Raw genomic sequence first — 23,155 nt, 5'->3', positions numbered from 1 at the left:
CTGTGTCTACCTCCTGGGTGGTTTGGAAATGACACAGATATCGTCGATGCAAGCTGGTACGTATATAACACTCCTCTGTTTCCTCCATCTCATCCTCTGTCTCATCTTTCTTCCCTGCCCTCTACCTAATTCATATACAGTCTCTTAATCAGATCGTCCATCCTCTCCACATGTCCGAGCCACCTCAAAAAATATATTTTCCTTAACGCTTTCAATCGTGTGGTTGAGTGTAGGCGTGTGGGTGAGTGAATCTGCAGATTTCAGCTGTTCACATTAATATACAGCAAAATTCATTAGTCTTGTGAAAGAACCTTACATCAGTAAGCCAGAAACCTTCGTAGTCTAATAATGCTAATAATTAATATAAACAAATCAAGCCATGTACTTCACCAGCAATAAAATATTGGGGTTGTGCAGGCAAAAGTTAATTAGTTTAAGCTTCCCGCCGATTCTTTGTAGCTTTCATAAACGCCTAAGAATACTCTAAGATAAGTGTACGGATGACTTATTTCAGTATGCTGCACATGTTGATTGATTTGATTTGATAATTTTTATTGTTGAGAAAGTTACAGAGTTCTTTTACAAAAAAAGAAGGTGATGAATCTTGCCATACACACCTCCTTCAGCAAGTAAAATGATATACTGTAGTCAGTGATTTAAAAAATATCAAAAGAGGGTGGTGGGTATATACATAACATTTTTAAAGCATTATAGGCCGTAATACCTAAGGAACCTATCACTTTCAAGTTAAGTACATTATTCCACAGAGTATATTACGACACATTGAAAGTTGAAACGGTGACTACACCGATGAATGTGTGTTTAACCATTAAATATAAACTGTATTGGCCAAAAAAGGTGTGTGGCAAGACTCACCGCCTTCTTTTGTTGGTTGTAAGTACTCTGTATACCTTTTACAACAATAAATATTTCATATCAAATCAAGTTTGTCAGCAATTTAAGCAAATATTTCAATCAGTCACCCATTCAGCTTTTTTTTTTTTTACAATATTTGACGCCCATATCAAAATGGAGAGAGCAGATTTATTGGATGTATGATATATTGTCGCAAAAATAATAAAAATTAATATACTTTCATTTACAAACTAACTCAGGTAAATATTGTGAGTATAAGCGACGTATGGCATGAAGTAAACAAGAGGAGTCACTCTCACGGGGTCTTTGCCTTGTGTCACTGATATTTCACTTCTACACCGTATTGTAAGTATATTTTCTTAATATCATCACCTTTTGGGGGATTTCTCATATATTTTGGAGATGCTTACACGTCCAGATAAAGTGAGAGGCTGTTGATTCGGCTAAATAACTCGGGGACAAAGAGGAGGCATTGTATATTTCCTGTCGTATCAAAACTCTTGTAAGATATTGAGTTGTAATAGTTTTGCCTTTTTTTTTGGGGGGATGGGGGCATTTGTCAGAGTTTAACGAAGGATAATGCATCCCACCAAAGTTTAATATAATGGCCGTGGGTTTATTGTCACGTGAGTTAAGTTAAATACAGTGGGGTGTGGCTTGAAAATTCTTGGAGTGGGCTGGAAGGATGTGACTAATGTGTATGTGGGAATTAAAGTTGCCAGGTGTTGGAGGGAGATGCATTCATATGGTGACATCCATAAAACAGCAATGACCAGTGTTCTTTTGCTGCCATGTTTTTTTTTTTTTTATTTACTGTTTTTTTTTTGAGTAATCATAGGCTTTATATGGGGTAGTAGAAGCATCTTACCAAGTCAGTTCTTCTTCCTGATAGTCTGTTATATTTTTCTGATTATTTCTAGGGTGGTAAATAAATGTCATGTATTATGTTTCCCCTGTTGTTTTTGGCTATGTGCCGCTGTCTCAGTTCATTTGATTTTTCAAGCGGAATGGCGGAAGGGAAAGTCCTAACCTTAGTTTAATTATACCCAACTCAACTTAACCTAACTGGACCTGATAATAATGTAATAAAACCTAACCTAACCGAAACTAGCATCCGGTTAGGAAACAAAATCCACCTTTCAGAACGTTAAGATTCTTCCATCACGAAATCACGCTGTAAACAGACAACCATAGTTAAGGAATGCGATGATGAAAACATTGGGAAATATTCAGTAGGAAAAGGTAATTCACCACCCCAAAAATAGGCAGACAGATACAGAACACAAATTGGAGGAATATGATTAAGGTGCTTCTACTCCCTCAAGTAAAGCATATGTTAATCTTTTTTTTTTATTGTGGCACTGATATAACCAGGTGGCTTTACTGCCTCTTAAGAAAACCATTAACAACTCCCCTCCGATATTCCAGTAGGAGGATGCTGGCCAACACAAGAGGACCAGCATCAGCCTTTAGTCCACAGGGTTCACATTACCCACATGAGACAGGGTTCACAAAAGCAGCAACCCAAGAATCTAATTAATGTATTTTTGTTGCTGTCAGATCATTTGATTCAACTTTGGTTTATGCTTAAATGAATTATTATGGAGATTGCAAGAATACAAATCTCATATTGTAGTGTAATATTTGTGATATTGTAGTATACAGGTATTGTTTGTGATATTCTTTGTGACACTGTAGTGTTTTATGGTAGTATACTTGGGTACAGTAATTATGGTACTAACCTTGTGCTACTAAAAACTACTGTGTTAAGTGAAAATCATGTATGTATTTTGTGTGTGTGTGTGTGTGTGTGTGTGTGTGTGTGTGTGTATGCGAGAGAGAGAGAGAGAGAGAGGGATAATTATGTTCCAGCAAGAGATTGATAATTAAAAAAAGATCATACTCCAGGCTACAGATATTACAGACTTGTTGTATCAGTTTCTATTAAAATTATATCAGTTTGTATTAATGTCCATAATCTGAAACTCATGGACCTCGGAAGGCTTCACATTGGTAAGAGAATATAGCCTAATTTGGAGTTTATCAGAGTGGCAGAGAGGAAAGTTATTGTAGCATTTGTAGTGGTGATTTATTTTTTATTCACTTTAGTACCTGAAGTGGTTATTATTATTATTTTTTTCCACTTAGTGTAGTGATGTGATCTGGGTGTAGTGTGAGGTGTGGAGTGTAGTGTAAGGTGTGGAGTGTAACATGGTGTTGTGGAGTGTAGTGTGGTGTTGTGGAGTGTAGTGTGGTGCTGTGGAGTGTAGTGTGGTGTTGTGGAGTGTAGTGTGGTGTTGTGGAGTGTAGTGTGTTGTGGAGTGTAGTGTGGTGTTGTGGAGTGTAGTGTGGTGCTGTGGAGTGTAGTGTGGTGCTGTGGAGTGTAGTGTGGTGCTGTGGAGTGTAGTGTGGTGCTGTAGAGTGTAGTGTGGTGTTGTGGAGTGTAGTGTGGTGCTGTGGAGTGGAGTGTGGTGCTGTGGAGTGTAGTGTGGTGCTGTGGAGTGTAGTGTGGTGCTGTGGAGTGTAGTGTGGTGCTGTGGAGTGTAGTGTGGTGCTGTGGAGTGTAGTGTGGTGCTGTGGAGTGTAGTGTGGTGCTGTGGAGTGTAGTGTGGTGCTGTGGAGTGTAGTGTGGTGCTGTGGAGTGTAGTGTGGTGTTGTGGAGTGTAGTGTGGTGTTGTGGAGTGTAGTCTGGTGCTGTGGAGTGGAGTGTGGTGTTGTGCGGGTGTAGTATATTGTAGTGTATAATGATAGGTGGGTGTAGGGATGTGGAGTGTAGTAGGCCTTTGTGTTTCAGGGTGTACTGGTGTAATGTGGGTGTAGTGGAGGGTGGTATTACCAGGCCAACCGTGTAGTTAGCCTAAGTTGAGGGAGACAGCACCATGCCTTCAGAGACAACACCACTGCTTGTCCGCCACCCCTCAGGTAACGTACACCTTCACTCTCCACCACTTGGGTACTGTAAGTCTTTAACAATACTCTTTTTACTCTAACTTGGCTCAAAATTACCATCTCTCTGTTTTGAATTAAATGTACACCTTGCTTTCCACCACTTGGGTACTTTAACAATCCCCATTTTACTCTAACTTGGCTTGAAATTGCCATCTCCCTGTTTTGAATTAAAGTTGTAGGAAGAAATAAATGTACACCTTTACATTCCACCACTTGGAAACTGCAACAATACCCTTTTTACTCTAACTTGGCCAAAATTGTTGTCTCACCATCTTGAATTAAAGTTATAACAAGAAATGAACCTAATAACACAGCATGATGTTCATCACTGTTATACTCCCTAGCTTACTCACTCTCTGTCTCACTTTCTTGAGTTTATCTGCAGAGTTTCCATTAGTTTGTACAAAGTGGTTGTGACATATGTGAGAGAGGGATGGGGAGACTAAGGATGATGTGGAGGGGTGGAGAGGTATATGAGAGATGGGGGTGTAAGTTGGGGAGAGGGCAGCAAAATGGCAGGGGGCAGGATAACATGGAGGTGATTTATTTTTGGCCACCCCTTATGGGATTCAGGTGACTGGCTGTAGATAGAGAGATATTTGTACAGTAGACTCATATTACTGTATCTGGAAAGAATGCAGAGTAGTAGTAATAGTAATATTTTCCTCTGCCATTGAGCAATGGGAATGAAACTGCAAAATAATGGGAATTTGTCATATGATGGACAAAATGAAGTTCTGTATGTGTTTCTACTACCAGACTCCTCATCGTGTAAGGCAGGGCTATTCAAGTACTCCAGAAGTAGGGCTGAATTATGAGTCACATGGAGAGACAGGCTGACGAATGAGGATATAAAGGAGCGTTGTGGTGTGGATGTGGATGTGATAGGAAGCATTATGAGGAACACACTGAGGTGGTTTGGCCATGTGGAGAGGATGGAGGGTGAAAGACTGACGAAGAGAGTGTATGTGAGTGAGGTGGAGGGGGGAAGAGAGAGGGGGAGGCCGAGGATGAGATGGAGGGATGGGGTGGAGAGGTATATGAGAGAGGGGGGTATGAGTTGGGAGCAGGGCAGTGAAATGGCGGGGGACAGGGCGACTTGGAGGCGATTTGTTTGTGGCCACCCCAAACGGGATTGAGGCGTCTGGCAATAGATAGATTAACAAGAAGGCCATACATTATTTTACCTCCATTTTTTCCCTCTGTTTAAACATTTATACATAGAAAGAAAGAAAAAATCTTTAATTACAATACTTTGTACTTGCATTTACATTTTCCTTTGAATGCATGAATAAAATGAAAAATGTTCTGTTTTATGCATGTTTATTTGTTTATTTCCATTCTTCTGGGTTGGTCAAAGGGCCAAACAAAAATTACTCAAGGGCCGGATTTGACCTGCGGGCCTCCAGTTGAACTGCTTTGGTGTAAGGAGTGACTACAAGTGATTTGCCTCAATATCACCCTCTCCTTTGCCAACAGACTGTCTTTTCTCCAGAACCTCCCCCTCTTATATACCTCTCCACCCCATCCCTCCAACTCATCCTCTGTCTCTCCCTCTTCCTCCTCCTCCCTCTTCCTCATTTACATGCACTTTTCTAATCAGTCTCTTGCACATCCACATCTACACCACAGCATTCCTTCACCACCTCATTTGTCTTTCTCTCTCCCTTGAAAAAACAGTAAGTGATTGTTAATGTTGTTGTTGTTGATTGTTAATGTTGTTATTGTCAGCGATGGATGCGCGAGAGGGTCGGCGGCAGACACTGGCGACAGTGGCCATATTGGTTGTGTTGACGTTGGAGAGACTCGCATACTACGCACTGGCCACCAACTTCTTCCTCTTCCTCAACAAAGTGGGTACAGAGAATACCTCTCTCTCTCTCTCTCTCTCTATCTATCTATCTATCTATCTATCTATCTATCTATCTATCTCTCTCTCTCTCCTCTCCTCTCCTCTCCTTTCCAGTGAAGTCAGACATTAATGTATATCTTAAGCATGAGTTATTGCTGAGCCACAGTTTGTTTATGCCAACATCTTGTTAACGTTTGTTGTGATGTTGAAATGTTTGCCGATCTTCTCCAGGGCCCGTGGGATGGACCAGCGTGGAACTCCCTTGATGCCATGAACGCGGTATTCGTTCTCTCTGGGGTCTCCTACATTTCTGCACTGCTTGGAGGGTGTGTGTCTCTTTATATCAGAACTAGACCTGTTTTACTCTAATTTCATCTTGTATTGCATCTTTCCATCTTGAATACTGAGTTATAACAAAAGATTAATGCCTCTATATGATACAAGTCATGAAGAAGTGTTGAGGAAAAGATGTTAAAGCCATAGTGTTGTCTTATTCTGCTACATAACTGCCTGAAATAAGCTGTAAAACAACAAATATCTGAACCAGGTTGAGGTAAAATGACTGTAGAGGCATAACCACCAGTGATTCATCCTGCCATCATCATTATGTAATGGAAAATAAGTTTAAGATAATGATGATGATGATATTGACATAATAGGAATGAGTGATAATGGTAATAATAATGATAATGGTGATGATAATAATGTTTACAAAATGAAATCTCAACACAGGTACGTATCTGATGCGTGGCTGGGTCGGTTTCGCACAATGGTTGTTGGTTTTTTCCTGTACATCTTGGGCTACATCCTGCTGACTCTGATGGCCATTGACAAACTGCCTCGTGCTGTGTGTGGACCCTCTGATACCGTTCCAGGTCAGTCCCACCCCACCTGTTATTGCAGAATCATTTTTACTTGTCCACATTTGGTTTATTTATGTGCTGTTAAATTAGCTGTAGTACTGGGATGCAAGAGGTCCATTGCAGGGCCAAACCTCCTCCTCCGCAGAAGGAGAACGATACAATTTTGAGAATTACCTTGTTATTTCCCATTATAGTTCCATTGCTAGCTGTAAAACTGATTTGCCTGTTTCTGTGTCGTAGAGTATGACCTCAGAGATAAGGGACAATTGGGAGGTTACTAGAAATTGAGTAGCATGGAGAGCTGCCAATAAGTGACCAAGGCTGATGCACACAAGCATGTTGGAGCCTTTATAAACAATACAAACTATACCAAACTGATTCCCTAAATGTACTGAGAACTGACTGTATATATCACAACTGTGCTTCCATGTTGATGAGAATTTTAACACGTCTCTCTTGTCCCTCAGAGGACCTCCTGGATCCCCACACCAGCCCACCGTGCCGAGCGGCTGTGTACATCTCTGTCACCGTGGTGGGTCTTGGCGTTGGCACTGTCAAAAGTAACATTGCACCCTTTGGAGCCGAGCAGGTGTGTATGTATTGTATACTACTACTGTACCTTTTTTTTTTATCATAAATTAGCTAAGATTTTCATACCTTTGCAGCTTTTTTCGCATAGCATAGTGACAGAATGGGGCAATACTGTGGCCTGTATATTCAACTGTTAAGGAGGCTCCCCAACACCTCTTCCCAAGTGATTTATTTTTTATTTTTTTTTTTATTTTTTTTTTTTTAATGCGAGGAAGAAGGAACCAAAGGCCATGAGCCCGCAGTAACAGTTCCCTCCAAGAGAAAAACAAAATACAATATAGAGCCAAATTCAAGATCCGATCATTACACCTTGCCATCCTCTTCCTTGCATACATAAATGATTCTAATATTACCATACTCAGCTTAAATAGCATACATAATTATATTAGCCAGCCATATCCAAAACTAAATTGATAAGGAAGAGGTGTTAGGGAGCTTCCCTATCCGACTAGAATGTGAACCTATTTCTATATTCTTTCCATAGCACTTCTTCATGACAAGCATCTGGCTTGATATTGAGGTATTAATCTCTTGTTACCTTAATCCAGTACAGGGTGGTCACAAACAAATTGCCTCCATGTCGCATTGTCTCCTGCCATTTCAATTCCCTCCCCCCAGCTTATGCCTCCCTCTCTCATATACCTCTCTATCCCATCCCTCCAACTCCTCCTCGGTTGTCCCCTCTCCCCGCTTTCCACCTCGCCCACATACACCCTCTTAGTTAGTCTCTCACTGTCCATCCCCTTAACGTACACCCACACCTCCCTCTCTCATATACCTCTCTACTACACCCCCTCAACTGACACCCCCCTCTCTCATATATATACCTCTCACTCTCCATCTCCTTAAGTTACACCCCCTCTCTCATATACCTCTCTACTACACCCCCTCAACTTACACCCCCCCTCTCTCATATACCTCTCCACTCCATCCCTCCATCCAGTAACCAAAGCCTCTCCCCACTCAGCTAAAGACAGCCAATCCTCAGAAGACCCGATCCTTTTTCAACTGGTTCTACTGGTGCATCAACCTTGGCAGTCTGGTGGGGGTGGGAGCCATCACCTTCATCGAACAGGACTCCCCCGGCGTCTGCACCAATGGATTCTTCTGTGGATACCTTATTGCTACCGGTTAGTTTTTATATTTTAGTGATTTTTTAAAAGTATAAACTTGTCATTTTTCTGTTGTTGATTGATTAATGATGACAACGACGACAATGATGATGGTGATGATGACAGCGACGATGAAAGTGGTGATGATGATGATGACGACGACAGTGATGATGATGACGACAATGATGATGATGATGATGACGATGACAACAGTGATGATGATAATGACGACGACGATGATTTTCTTCCGCAGTGTGCCTGGGTGTGGCGTTGGTGGTGTTTGTGGCGGTGTACCCGTGTTACCACATTGCACCACCAGAGGGCAGTGTTTTGGGCAACATCGTACGCATCATTTGGGAAGCGTTGTGTGCTGCTGTTAGACACTGCAGATATGGCAGTAGGGAAACTAATGTCAGGTTAGTAGCTTATCAGACCTTTATTCTTCTTCTTCTTCTTCTTATTATTATTATTATTATTATTATTATTATTATCAGCCATTATTCATCTGTCCATCCATCTTTCAATCCTGTGTCGTGCCATGAGGAGCATAGGAACCCAGGGCTAGGGAAGTTGGTCCTGACATTTAAGTTGAGAGTGAATTGTTATTATTAGTATTATTATTGAAGGTATGTCATTACAGTATTTTGATGCTCTTTAACGCACAGGCTTACATAACTTACTCTCTGTCTGTCTGTCTATCTGTTTGTCTGCCTATCTGTAGTCAAACACCTTAATCCTTGAAGGTATGGTCTCAAGTACATCACCTCCATGTCATCCTATCCTCCATCGGTCCATCCTTTCTTCAACTCAAACCATCCTTATTCATATACCTCTCCACTTCATCTCTTCCTTGGCCTCCCTCTCCCCCATCCCCCCTTCACCTGACATATGCTCTCCTAGCCAGTCTCTCATTCTCCATTCTGAAATATAACAAGAAATCAAGAAGGGCGTACCGGTATATTCTTTCCAGTCCACCGCCATCTTTCCAGCTCGTCCTTGGTCTCCCTCTCCCCATCCCCCCTTCACCTCACGTACACTCTCCTAGCCAGTCTCTCATTCTCCACACTGAGTCATAACAAGAAGTGCGTAAATTGATCTACTTATTCCAGCCCCCTGCACGTCGAGCCGCGCTTCCTAGACCGAGCCAAGATCCGATACGGCGGGTCTTTCCACGAGTCTGCAGTGGATGACGTGAGGGCGCTTGGGAAACTGCTGTCTGTGTTCACCGCCCTCATACCCTACTGGCTGGTGTACTTCCAGGTGGGCTGTCTGTGGCTTGTATTATCTGTGGTTAAATCACCTTATGTAATTTTTTTTCCTTATTACACTTTACCGCCCTCTTCTTTGTCATATAAATCCTTCTAATATTGCCATACTTTGCAGAAAAATAAGTAAACTCCCCAATACCTCCTCCTAAGCGATTTATTTTGCTTATTACACTTTACAGTCCTCCTCTGAGTTATATAAATCCTTCCAGGTGGGCTGTCTGTGTCCTGTATTCTTATTGATTAAGGAAGCTCCGTAACACCTTATCTTAAGCGTTTTTTTTTCCTTATTACACTTCACAGCCCTTGTCTGTGTCATATAAATCTTCTAATATTACCATACTCTCCATAAGGTTGAGTAAACTCCCTAACACCTCTTCTTAAGCAGTTTATTTTGCTTATTACACATTTCAGTCCTCTTCTGAGTTATATAAATCCCTCTAATATTACCATACTCTCCATAAGATAAATAAAACTCCCTGACACCTCTTCCTAAGCAATTTACTTTCTTATTACACTTTACAGTCCTCTTCTGAGTTATATAAATCCTTCTGATATTGCCATACTCTGCATAAGATTAAGTAAACTCCCTAACATATCTTCCTAAGTGATTTATTTTGCTTATTATGTTTTACAGTCCAATTCTGGGTTGTAAAAATCCATCTGATATTGCCATACTCTGCATAAAATTAAGTAAACTCCCTAACACCTCTTCCTAAACAATTTATTCTGCTTATTGCACTTTACAGTCCTCTTCTGAGTTGTACAAATCCTTCTAATATCACCATACTCTGCATAAATAATGTACAAGTGTATATAAACCAGCAATATCCAAAAATAAATCACCAAGGAAGAGGTGATGGGGAGCCTCCATACATGATGTGAATACAGGCTTTTAAGTTGGAGCCTCCATACATGATGTGAATACAGGCTTTTAAGTTTTTCTGGTCAATATATATATGTACTTTAGCTTTGTAATCATGCATACTTAAGCTAATGCTGTAAAAGTTAACCACATGCAAACTTAATCTAGTAATGTAGCCTATAACAGCACTCTGACATCATTACATCATTCTTTTGTTCACAGATGGAGACCAGTTTCCAGGCACAAGGTTTACACATGCGCTTCTACATACACGGCGACAAATCCACCAACGCAACGCTCACAGATGCAGCACTGGCAGACGCAACACTCACAGATGCTGCCCCTTTCCAACCCACGCTTCTTCGCGTCAACAGATTCAGTGTGAGCCTTACGTTGTTTATACAGTACATAGTTTTTGTGGTGAGCAGTGGTGGTCCGGTGGTTAACATCACTGACATTGAAGCCACTGATCTGATGCTGCCAGGGTTTGAATCCTGGTGTGGGCAGCTGGTGTCAGTCCACTCAGGTGTCCGTCCATCCTTTGTGGGTTAGTTGGTAAAATGAGTACCCAGGGTGACACCTTGGGGAGGCAGCTGTAGATGATGCAGTGGCCTTGAATTCCAGGATAGTGAATGAGTAACCCACCATAGTCTCAAAGGCACCATTGCTAAGGACATCATGGCTTCTGTCTTCTTCTTTACATTAGTTTTCTTGTTATAGCTTCATTCTAGTGATCTTAGGGGAAAAAAAAAAAAAAGCTCATTCTGAGATTGTATTGTTTCAGGTTCCTGCTGCGTGGCTGACCCTGTTCAACCAGCTGTTCCTGATCGGTGCCATCCCACTCCTGACCACCTTCCTGTACCCCATCATGGACAAGGCCGGCATCAGGCTATCCATGCTTTTCAGGATCGGTGAGAGACGGATACAATATTTGCATTACCACTCCACTCGATTGATATAATTTTCATTTCCTTCATGCTTTATGGATCTTACACTACCTGAAGAGGAGAGGAAATACTGCAGTTCTTTCACCTGAACTTGGCCTAAACTTTCCCTCAGGTGCAGTTTATTTTATGAGGTTTACTGGTTAATTAAAGCACCATTGGTAATTTAATTAACCATTTTGTCAGGCATACTAGCCCTAACAACGTGAAGTTTAATGGCAGAATAAGATAATACTAAAGCACTGCATCTTGTCTGTAGCACTTCTTCATGATTATCGTATGTTGTTGTAACCTGATGAGAATCCCTCTTTCCTTTCATCTAATTGGAATGATTTGATGGCCAGTTGTAGTCAAACAGCAGGGATGCCTTGACTAGTAACCAAGGAGATTTATTCCTTCCTCATAACTAAGGCCCAACAAATGTCATGCAACCACAACATAGCACAGTGATAACGTTGCAAGTATCCCAGTTCCATCAGATGAAAATAAGGCCACAGTAACTACCCTCCCCCCCACACACAGGTATTGGGATGGTGTTCAGCATTCTGGCGGTAATGACGGCCGGTGGGCTGGAGTCTTACCGCGTCTTCCTGTGGAGAACTGAGTGAGTGAGATTTTCTGTCCCTCTGTCTCTAGCCAGATGCCATAATCCTGTAACGGGTGACCTCAAACAAATCATCTCTGTGTTGCCTTGTCCCCTGCAATTTCTCTGTCCTCCCCCCAGCTCACAGGGGGGCGCGGTAGCACAGTGGTAGTGCGCCGGACTCATAATCGGGGGATTGCGAGTTCGAGCCTCGCCCGGGCTGCCGTGCCGGGAGTGGTAGCTCGCTCCTGTAACCCTAGCGGGGCTATATAGTCCAATACAGGGCTTAGCTCGGGGGAACTCCATTTCTCCCATTTCCCCCCAGCTCACACCTCCCTCGCTTCTATACCTCTCCACTCCATCCCTTTATCTCATTCTCAGTTTCCTCCTACCTGTCCCCCCCTCCTCCTCCTCACATGAATTTTAACTCTTTATTATTATTATTATATTACTGATGACATGGCCATGTGGAGAAGACAGAGGATGACACTTGGTGCAGAGGGACAGAGATTTCAGCTTTAGGGGTGGAGTTCTGAGAGGCAGATAAAAAAAGAAAGAAAAAGATTTGGGATTAGGTCATTCAGTGTGGCCTCAGATATAAGGTACTGAATAGAGAAGTTGCCAGAGATAGAGCGGTGTAGACAGCAGTTGTTAGGTGACCTAGGTTGATGCATGCAAGCACATTGGAGCATTTATAAGCAAACAAATGAATGAACAAACTGATATTATTGCTGTTTTATTTTTATTATTACTACAGTATACTCCCATCATCATTACTACTACAGCTGTTGTTAGTTTTATTATGATGATTAAATGTATTGCTAGTACCAGGTATTAATGAACTACCAGACTTCACTGATATCCACAAACATGTAAATAATTCTCATTCATCTTTCCGCAGCAACTCCTCTCACATAGAACAGGTAATCGGCAACGTGACCTACAACGGTGTGGACATCTCCATATTCTGGCAGATTCCACAGTATGTCCTGGTGGGGGCGGCAGAGTTTTTCGCCAGCATAGCGGGTCAGTGTAGTACAGTATTAGCTTATCTGTGGACTCTACGTCTCTCTCTGGCTGTCTGTATGCCACTCTGTCTCTGTGTCTGCCTCTTTGTCTGTTTGTTTTCTGTCTCTTCTCTGTCTGTCAGTCTGTCGATCTTTCTCTCTCTCTGTCTGTCTGCTTCTGTGTCTGTATCTGTGTGTGTGTCTGCCTCTCTATCTGTTTGTCTGGTGGCCTCTGTCTCTGTATGCTTCTGTGTGTTTGGTTGTCTCTTGGCCTGTCTGTTAAGCTGTCTCGCTCTCTGTCTGTCTGCCTCATTGTCTTTGCGAGTCTATTTCTTTCTGCTTCTGTGTCTGTATTTATCTGTCTGTCTGGCTTTCTGTCTCTGTTTCTCTCCTCCTCCTTTCCCCCTTTTCAGCACATCCCATAGTAAGTCCGTGTGGGAGCATCTGATTATTATTATTATTATTATCATTAATGTACTTTTATATCTTGGTGTTAGTATTATGCCAAGATGAGACTTAATGATGCAGAAGCTGTTCATTGGCCAAAAAAAAATGCTGTAGTTAAAAAAAGAATGGGAAGAGGTACTGCTGTATGCTTTTGTATAGTCGGAGGAGGTGTTTTGTAGTGTGTGTGTAGACCATCCTGCTTGCCTTGGTAATGGTGTCAATGTAGATGATCCAGTATGGCAAGTGGAAATGTTGGGTGGGAGAGAGACTCACGTTAGAGCTTTCATTCTTTATCTTCTCTAATGTTTTGGCCACAAGAGAGACAGGTTAGAGCTTTAATTCATTATTTACTCTTAATGTTTCGGGCTACACAGAACCCTGAAGACACACACACTCTTAAGATGAGTTCTGTGTAGCCCAAAACGTAAGAGAATATAAAGATTTCAAGCTCTAACCTGTCTCTCTCTCTCCCACCCAGTGTTGATCGTATTAAACACGTCATCTACTTCCGCAGGTCTGGAGTTTGCGTACTCAGCAGCGCCCCGAACCTTCCAGGGTATGATCATGGGGCTCTTTTACACCATGGAAGGGATTGGCTCGTTACTGGGCATCGCATTGCTTCACCTCGTTAGTCCATTCTGGCTTAACAACACCACGGACTATGGTAATATAAACGACAACCATTTGGACTTCTACCTGTATTTCCTGGGCATACTGCAGTTCACAACATTCCTGATATACTGTGGGTCACTCTACATGCAGCGTTTCAGCCTGCGACCCATTGCTATGCCACGACGCAGGGGCAGAAGGAGACAGGAGAACAGGGCATCCGGTGCACCTCTAATTAGTGATGGTGTGGATAATGATGATGATGATGACGATGATGATGAGGAGGAGGATTCTGGGGATGACGATGATAACAGGCCTGGATACAGTGGTTCAAATGTTCGGTTGTGATGATGATGATGGCGATGCATGCACGCTGAAAATAATGACACTTGATTAGACAGTAGTGGTTTATATATATCCAGCTGTGATGATGATAGTTTGGAAAAGAATGGCAGTAGATTGGACTGTAGTGACTGATATTTGACTGTAATGATGATAGTAATGGTGATGATGATGATCGTTTGGAAAAGAATGGCAGTATTTTGCACTAGACTGACTGATACTCGCGTGTAATGGTGATGCTAATGATGATGGTAGTGTGAATGAAAAAGAAGTGAACTGGGATACACTGGTTTGCATGTCCAATTGTGGTGATGGAAGGTGATGACAGTGATAGTGATGATGATGAAAATGATGTATAGAACAGAAGTACAGTATACAATAGTCCTTTTACCTTAACTTGGACCAGAGTTTTGTCCTGTTGCAGTTTGTTTTACGTAGCTCAGTGGCAGATGAAGGCGATACTAAGGCTCTACATCCTTTCCATTGCACTTCTTCCAGTGTGTGTCTCTTGTTACAGCCAAGCATGTAAAATGGATAAGGGTAATTGTAGGCCAGGTTGAAGTAAAAGGGGTATAGAATACAACACTTCTCATGTCCAGTTATGAGTCACTGCTTCAGTTATTGTAAATATTGAATCTCTTCCCTCCGCACTTTCTTCATTCAACCCCCACGCCAAGAGGAGGTCATTTGTATACTATAGTCAGTTTTTTTTCATTTGATAGAGATCCTAAACTCTTAAATTATGCAAAAAAATTATATGTATGTCCCCTGTGATATGCAAAAAATTAACAATCAATCAGAATTATCAGTTGAGGATAGTAATTGCCTGCCACTAAATCAAGATCTTTAACTGTTGAGGGTAGCAGGTAAAGAGTTAATCCTTTTGAGTTCAGTTTATGGCCAGGTGTTGTTAGATTGGGGAGTGGATTTGACTAGTAACCAAAGAGATTCATTCCCATCTTTTGAGCTCAGTTTATGACCAGGTGCAGTCAGATTGGAGAGTGGATTTGACTTGCAACCAAGGAGACTCATTCCTATCTTTTGAGCTCAGTTTATGGCCAGGTGTAGTCATATTGGAGAGTGGATTTGACTAGTAACCAAGGAGATTCCTATCTCTCTAGTGCCCATGAAATTTCACCCACTCACAACACAGTACAGGAAGGCCTATTCATGTTGTGGTGTGGCCCCGTTGCATCAGATGAAAGCATGCTGGCTAAAATTAATTCTTGCTGCCACCAAGCTATTTTATCCCGCCCACAAGAGCCCCCCTGTCCTTGAAGGAGTCATTTTGGTGTCCACTCTTGCTGCTGCCTCGTGATTTTATCCCGCCCAACACTCTAAACCTCGTATTCTCCCCAGCACCTTTTCATTAGCAATTTGTTTTTACTCATCCTGCCCTGGGGTGGGAAAGGAGGTCCAGATGATGATGATGATTTATTTTTGGATATGGCTGGTTAATATGCTTTTGTATGTTATCAGTGGAGAGTACGGCAATGTTAGGAGGATTTATATAACACAGAATAGGAAAGTAAAATGACAGAATAGGATAGTAAAATGTAATAAGCGTGGGGATGGCAGGACTAACCAAAAAAAATGTCCCCAAGTTGTACGGGTTTATGAAGGTTGTAGCTAACCCCTCCCGCTCCAAGGCTCCTTTTTGCCAGTTGAGTAAGCTTCCTTAGTGCTTGATGTTTGGATATGGGTGGTTACTATCATTTTGTACCTTACTTATGCAAAGTATAGTGATATTAGGATCATTTAAGCAGCACAACAGAGGATGATTGTAGTGTGTAACAAGCTGACTAAATTGCTCAGGAAGATGTGTTAGGGAGCTTTCTCAGTCAATGAGAATGCAGGTCCAACAGTCTGCCTCAAGCTGAATAAACTCATTAGGTGAATGCAAGGAGAAAAATAGGGGTGAACTGGTCTGGAAAAAGCAAGAATTAAAAGAGAAAAAACATCCTCTGCCAAAAGTGTTGACTCTTGTCTCTGCACCTGATATGGTGGTGTTCAGTCCCAGGTGTTTGTGTTGAGTCTTTTATAATGGTGTTGAGCAGTGTTGCTGGTGGGGCCGCACCCACTCAGCCGCATACCATTCTGTCTTCTTGGCAACCATAGAAAAGTACCTATTTAATGGGTAACATAAAAAATGATGCATTGGAAAATATTGTAATTTGTATGTTATTTTACATGTACACTGTGTGTAATGACAACAGTCATCAACTGAGTGTATATAGTTATATGAATCTAAGTATGTACATAAGGGTTATGTACTATGACACAGTTTACACATTTGCATCGTGTTGCGCACTCTTAGTCATATCGTGTGTTGGGTTGACCGCAACTCATCCACCTCTCTGACGTGCTGTTTCAGATGTTAAAACAATATTTGCTTGTTTGCGAGGAGAGAGTTTATTCCTGACCTTAGTGTTATTGAGGTTTACCTTGAAGATCCTGCCTCAGCATTACTAGTAGGCAATGACAGTATTCTGACAGCAAACACAGGAAGTAATTGAAATATCATAGTCCCTTTGTCACACGTAAGAGTTGAAAGACACTCAGAAAACATCTATGGATTTTGTTTTTGCATTTTCAGGGACATTGAGATATAGGAGATTGCTCCACTCATCATTGAGATGTAATAACTAAAACATTGTATTATGTGGGGATGTGGCAATGTAAGCCGCATCCCGCCACTGCGGCTACCTTGGCTGTGTTCATTCATGGTGGTTGTGACCGCAGTGTGTTTGGGCCGCATAGCATACAAAGAAGCCGCACTTCGGCAACATCGGTGTTCAGTCCCATATATTTGTGTTCTGTCTTTTATAATGGTGTTCAGTCCCAGTGTTCAGTCTTTTATAATGGTGTTCAGCCTCATATAGTGGTGTACATTTGGTTGTATTCAGTGTTCCACCTAATGGCCTCTGGGTTATATTGTAGGTGGCTCTGAACATTGCTTAACACCTCTTCTGATGTGATTTACTCTTCACTTTACACCATTTCTTTACACTTTTTCCCATGTGATATATTATTCACATTACACCATTTCATTACACTTTTTCCCATGTGATATATTATTCACTTTACACCATTTCTTTACACCACTTCCTATGTGATTTCATCTTCACATAACACCTCAATATCCTGTTGTATATTATAGATTTATACGATGTCAATATTAACGATGTAAATAAATAATAAACAATGCTAAAGTGTTTATTAAAGTTTTTATTATTGTGATTTATTTTGATTGCTATTATGCATTAAAATGATGTAAACTGGGCATCAGAGGAAGTGAAGGTGTAATAGGTAAAATACAGCATGTCCTGTAAGATTTCTTATATAAACTTAAGGATGCTGTAATACTGAGTAAATGATATATCAAGATGTCTGAACGTCAGTGGTAATGGCGCTACTTTATATATTAACCCCTTCTTTACTGCAGTACTGTTTTGTGGTACCTGTGTGCTGTGGAAAAGAAAAAAATTGTCCATGGCATGCTGCAGAAACCAAGCGTGGTACATGGTAAGGTTAAGTATTTGAATAATAAGGGTCTGAGAGCACCACATAATCTCAATACATGATGCCAGGTAGCTTGGGCACCACCCCTGGATCAGTCCATGATTAGGTCTCATGGTGAAACAGAAAGAAGTGGAAGTACACGGTGATATAGGCTCAGATGGTGAGATAGAAAATACCGTTAGTTGACAGTGATATAGCACGACATAACACGTAGGCAATAAAACAGGATAGTGGTGGTAGACGATGGCATGATGTAGGTATGGTTATTTATTGCAGATACCAGTACATATGTATGAATGGCACAGTAAAATTAAGTACATTATTTGTCAAATAGCCACTGTTTCGTCAATTTGTGAGGTTTTATTAACACCTCTTCCTTACCGGTTTAAATCGGCATATAGATCATGGGTTTCGTCCACCCTTTGCTATTGTTTCCCCTATAATTTCCCGTTTTCTAAGAAAAAGGCATTAGAGAGAACGGTCAATTATATGGTTAACTTAGGTATAATTCACAAACTTAGCGAGGATTGTCGTCCTATTTTAAATTATTATCATTATCACAAGCATTTTAGGTAGAAGAATTAAATATTACTGTGTCCGCATCATTTTCATAGAACTTTTTTATGATTAAAGCCATATTTTGGTGCTAATCTTTGACATTCCTCCATATTGCTCGTCATTCGTTGTGGTTTATATGGCTGATGTTCCCTGTTTCAGGTGTCACACTATCCATTCACTCTTTATAGCCTTCCACAATGTTTACTGGTCTACTGTTTCTAATATCCATCGTGTTTGTATGGGAATGGCAGGACAGGCTCGTGAAATATTGATCACAATGCTCGGCAGTCCCAGGGAGGCAGCCTTTTCCCTTGATTATTTAAGTGAATTTCACGCACTTGTCACCAATGACCCTTTCATGGTTGGAAGAACAATTACTATATTCCCGTTAATTTCATATTTCACTTAGATAAGAGTGAAAATAGGGACGTGAGAATGTTAATGGTGTCACTAGTAGGGCTAATCAAAATTCAAATCAGCGCGCTGCAAGAGTATTCGTGTAATATAGTGAAAGTGTTATTTTAGTAATATCTTTATACGACTGTCTTACTTTATTTTAATGGCACTGATAGAAGCAATATATAAAATAATAAAATCAGGGTTTGTGAAAGTGACGCTTACATTCACCACGTTCGGTTGCCCTGGACCTCAAGGGACGCCGGACGACAAAAAATGAGAATAATTTGTGTTTTTGGCGGTTTTGCCGTTACCTCGGGCTCTATATTCACAAGCAAAGGTAAGTGTGTGTCTGCTGATAACTTAGAGTATAGTTAGAATATGCTGTGATGGATATAATGGCCCAAATAAGCATCAAACCAACATACCCAGGCAGAGTTGGCGGGGTTACAGTAAGGCAACTCTTTGAACTACAGTAATTTAACACATCTTCCTTGATATTAATTATAGCCTGTCCATATTTTACCAGCAGGAAGAAGTGTGTGAGGTGGAAAGACTTCAAATCAAGCTTAGAAGGTGCCAGAAGAGGAGATATGACGGCGGCCTCCAAGATGGCGTAATGGAGAAATCATCACATCCTATTTCTCACCCTGATTAAGGTAAAATATCCGTATTATTTCTGCAATACATTGATCATAGTAGTGGTAGTAATAGTAGTACATTGCAGTCCCTAAAATATAAATTCCAGATTTCCAATGGCACTGGTTTTCCAAAATGTGTTTAACGTCAGCTTACAAAAAAAAAAAAAAAGAGAGAGAGAGAGAGAAAGGATATATATACTACCATAACACTCCTGGTATAGTGTCAGTTATATATATGTACCCGATTACCAGTCAGTTCAGCCAAAGCCTTATTTTATAGAGTAATTTATTTTTTCGGAAAACACAATGCTACCCCCAAACTCTTTTACAGGTGATATAACCACTACAAAAACCCTATATTGTATTGTATAACTATTCCAGTATACAAAAAGTAACACCAAATTGACTCTGATATCCAATGACTGGGTAAATGTATGTTTTATATTAAGTAGCAGAAGGGCCTGACCAATTCAGTTATTATTCCTCCTGTTTTTCTATATTTTCTGGCTATTATTATTATTATTATTATTATTATTATTATTATTATTATCATTATTATTATTATTTTCTTCCTGTTGGCATTAATTCTGCCAAACGGGTCCGGCCTTTCCTTATTTCCTGTTTCTTTTGTATTATTGCGAGTTCAGTTCTTATTCCTCCAGTTTGTTTTCTCTTTCTGACATTATTATTATTATTATTATTATTACAGTATTATTATTATTTTTGTGGTCAGCAATTGTTTTCTCTCGATGTTAACTCTTTGCCAAATGGTTGCAGCCTTTGCTTATTATCTGTTGAAGTTAGTCATTCACAGGTTGTTTTTTTTGCTTTGTAGATTGCCATAGATACAGGGTTTTATTAGATTCTACCTGTGAAATGCGTACCTGTCCTTATCACACGTACCGTCACCCTAAAGAAGCTACCACCAAGAGCAAATCTTTCTTCCAAGCTCCAAATGCACGTCTTACTCATGATGTTATATCTAAGTTCTCTGCCAGCGTATTAAGTTTGGATAATTTCAGTTGACTAAGTTTGGTTAGGATAGGATAGGTTAGAAAAGGTTAGGGTAAGTAAAGGTTAGTAAGCTGGGATATAGACTAGGATTAGGCTGATAGGCATTCAGGGGCCCTCTAAGGTTAGGTTTAGTAACAGTCCTAGGTAGTTTAAATGAAGTGGGGTAGGGAAAGGTAGGTTAGGTTGGGCTGGATCATTGAGTTTCCTGTAGATTTAAATATTTGATGCATTGACGTGGTTTAAATGAAGTGGGGTAGGGAAAGGTAGGTTAGGTTGGGCTGGATCGTTAAGTTTCCTATAGATTTAAATGTTTGATGCATTGACGTAGCGCATCAGCGAGATCATCAATGCATCCCATCGGTTACAGGCAGCCGCAGGTGAAGTGACGGCTTCCATCACTTCCCCACAATAGGTGTATGTTGCTTATTCCATTCACTTTTTGCAGTCAGACGTCAGCACTTAACCATCTCACTTGCATAATTATGTACCTCAGTTACTTTCCGTCTGTTCATGAGCTTGTAAGAATATACTGTAGTTGGAATTGCCTTGCCAGTTTGGTAAAGAATTGCCTTGATGTTTTTCCTGCTTGTTATTATCATGTTCGTTATGCCTCACCAATGTTTTATTATTTATTTCGAAGGCACTCAAACATATTCAAATCTGCCTGAATACATTTACTTCTGTATTTACCCATTCTGCTTCGTTTATGATTTTTAAATAATTTTATGGGTGTTAATGATGTTTAGTGTTGACTTTGTTTCTCTGATGATCTTGTTCTCTTGATGCTTTATTTCAAGGGCATAATGGCAGACCTACTAAACCTTACTCAAATTTTGGGTAGGGTAACTTAGGATAGGTTAACCCTTTAACCGCGGGTATTGTTTTGGTCTGACTGTCCTCTCCCGCGGGGGTTTCAGCCAAATGTAAACAAACCTTTACACCTTAATAACTCTGCACAGAATAAAGCTAGAGAAAAAAATAAGGTACCATTAGAAAGTACTAACCTTCAGCTTTCCATTGATGTAGGTTTCATGACTTTGTTGACTTTCACAGGACGGGCAGTGCCGTTAGAAGTGAGGGGTGTAAAATCACTATTTTTCGCTCACACATCATTACCTTCGCTCATACACCATTACCAAATGCCAACCTCATTCTGATAATAATACTATAAACATATATGAACACTGCACATACGATAAACACCCACTCTGTGTTCACTGAGGCAGGTAAAAGGCACTGTAATTACCTGCACTTCACTGCCACATCAGCGGTGTTGTAATCACTATTTTTCGCTCACACACCATTACCAAATGCCAACCTCATTCTGATAATAATACTATAAACATATATGAACACTGCACATACGATAAACACCCACTCTGTGTTCACTGAGACAGGTAAAAGGCACTGTAATTGCCTGCACTTCACTGCCACATCAACATGTGTTGTCACTCACACAGCTGGACAGATACTGATGCGCGCTTGGTCAGGGGTGGGGTGGGGGGCCCAGGGGGTGGGAGGAGGGGCCCTGGGGGGGGGAAGAGGGAGGTGGGGGTCAGCTGGAGTGAAAGAACTTAATAGCTACTCTCCCTTGAAACAATTGGCGCACGGAAAAAACGCGGGGTATTCAAAATATTCACAAACATTCGAGAATGACACCCGCGGTTTGGTCCAGTTTTTGCAACGTCATTCTGGAATGACACCCGCGGTTAAAGGGTTAATTGGGTAGGTTAGGTTAGGATAGGTTCATTTACTAGGTTAGGTTAAACTGTAAGTTAGTAGTTAACGTTACGTAATTTGTATAGTGTAATTATCTGGTACATGAATAAACAGATATAAAATTTGTGGGCACTCTGACAAGTGTGAGTGAACCAAGTCGTTCATGTGAGTAAATAAACTTGAAATGTGCGTGAAAGGACATGTGGATGGACTGACTGGTAACCCTACATACCACAGATTGTATTGATACAGTTCCAGTTTTTTTTTATTTAAAAAAAGAGAAAAAAGAAAGAAAAGAAAATCCTTTTGATTGTCAGCCATTTTGTATTTATGGATTAACACTGTAGTGGTAGTAGTTGTAGTACTGGTAGTAAGTCAGTTGTTGCAACCCCAGGCTGGTGTGAACATGAACTTGTTGAACTGCAGGTCAGAGAAACCTGTCCACCACAAATATCCTTTTGCTTGTGTGTGGCTGTCTGACCAGGGTCCATCCCTATAGAGAGGTTCAGGGAAATATGTTCCTGGTGATTGCCACACCTGCCTTGTTAACCTGAAGGTGTACAGCACCACCATGAATATACTCTGGTAATAATATACCAGAGGATGGATGCAAAGGATGTACAGGTTAGCTGTGAAGCATGTTGAGGTCACCTTCAGAGTATACAGCTTCTTCAGCTTAACTTAGCTTTTTATCATTTTACTCATTTCATAGTTTTATCAGTATTCAGCAGGTTTGGTGTGTGGGTTGTATGTTTCTTGTTTTATGGCATTTTTGTTGCAGTGTGGCTCAGATATGGCATTGTTGTTGCAGTGTGGCTCAGATATGGCATTGTTGTTGCAGTGTGGCTCAGATATGGCATTGTTGTTGCAGTGTGGCTCAGATATGGCATTGTTGTTGCAGTGTGGCTCAGATATGGCATTGTTGTTGCAGTGTGGCTCAGATATGGCATTGTTGTTGCAGTGTGGCTCAGATATGGCATTGTTGTTGCAGTGTGGCTCA

General features: G+C 40.9%; 1 protein-coding gene and 1 non-coding gene across 4 annotated transcripts; both read left to right on the top strand.

Moving 5' to 3' along the window:
* The first annotated feature begins 1,132 nt into the window (after window positions 1-1,132).
* LOC145397444 (solute carrier family 15 member 4-like) lies at window positions 1,133-17,228 on the top strand. Of its 3 annotated transcripts, XR_013896989.1 has the most exons (15): window positions 1,133-1,221; window positions 3,671-3,798; window positions 5,557-5,678; window positions 5,909-6,003; window positions 6,410-6,552; window positions 7,008-7,129; window positions 8,099-8,261; window positions 8,497-8,659; window positions 9,353-9,503; window positions 10,596-10,754; window positions 11,158-11,284; window positions 11,840-11,921; window positions 12,802-12,926; window positions 13,869-16,338; window positions 17,158-17,228. XR_013896989.1 is itself a non-coding variant. In XM_080270503.1 (14 exons), exons 2-14 carry the CDS (start codon window positions 3,756-3,758, stop codon window positions 14,309-14,311), a joined length of 1,938 nt encoding a protein of 645 aa, XP_080126629.1. In that variant the 5' UTR covers window positions 1,133-1,221; window positions 3,671-3,755; the 3' UTR covers window positions 14,312-16,618. The 3 variants fall into 3 exon arrangements, 2 of the variants coding, with proteins under 2 accessions (XP_080126629.1, XP_080126630.1); XM_080270503.1 differs by lacking the exon at window positions 17,158-17,228 and having other exon boundaries at window positions 13,869-16,618; XM_080270504.1 differs by lacking the exons at window positions 3,671-3,798; window positions 17,158-17,228 and having other exon boundaries at window positions 1,151-1,221; window positions 13,869-16,618.
* Window positions 12,052-12,123, top strand: TRNAM-CAU (transfer RNA methionine (anticodon CAU)). The gene has a single exon. It is a non-coding gene; the product is annotated as a tRNA-Met (tRNA).
* Window positions 17,229-23,155: the final 5,927 nt, after the last annotated feature.

This window comes from Coenobita brevimanus, chromosome 41 (assembly GCF_032717465.1).
Source record: "Coenobita brevimanus isolate Jiangsu-jjx chromosome 41, ASM3271746v2, whole genome shotgun sequence".
NCBI lineage: Eukaryota > Metazoa > Arthropoda > Malacostraca > Decapoda > Coenobitidae > Coenobita > Coenobita brevimanus.
The sequence above is the reverse complement of the archived record's forward strand: the minus strand, read 5'-3'. Positions and strand labels throughout refer to the sequence as shown.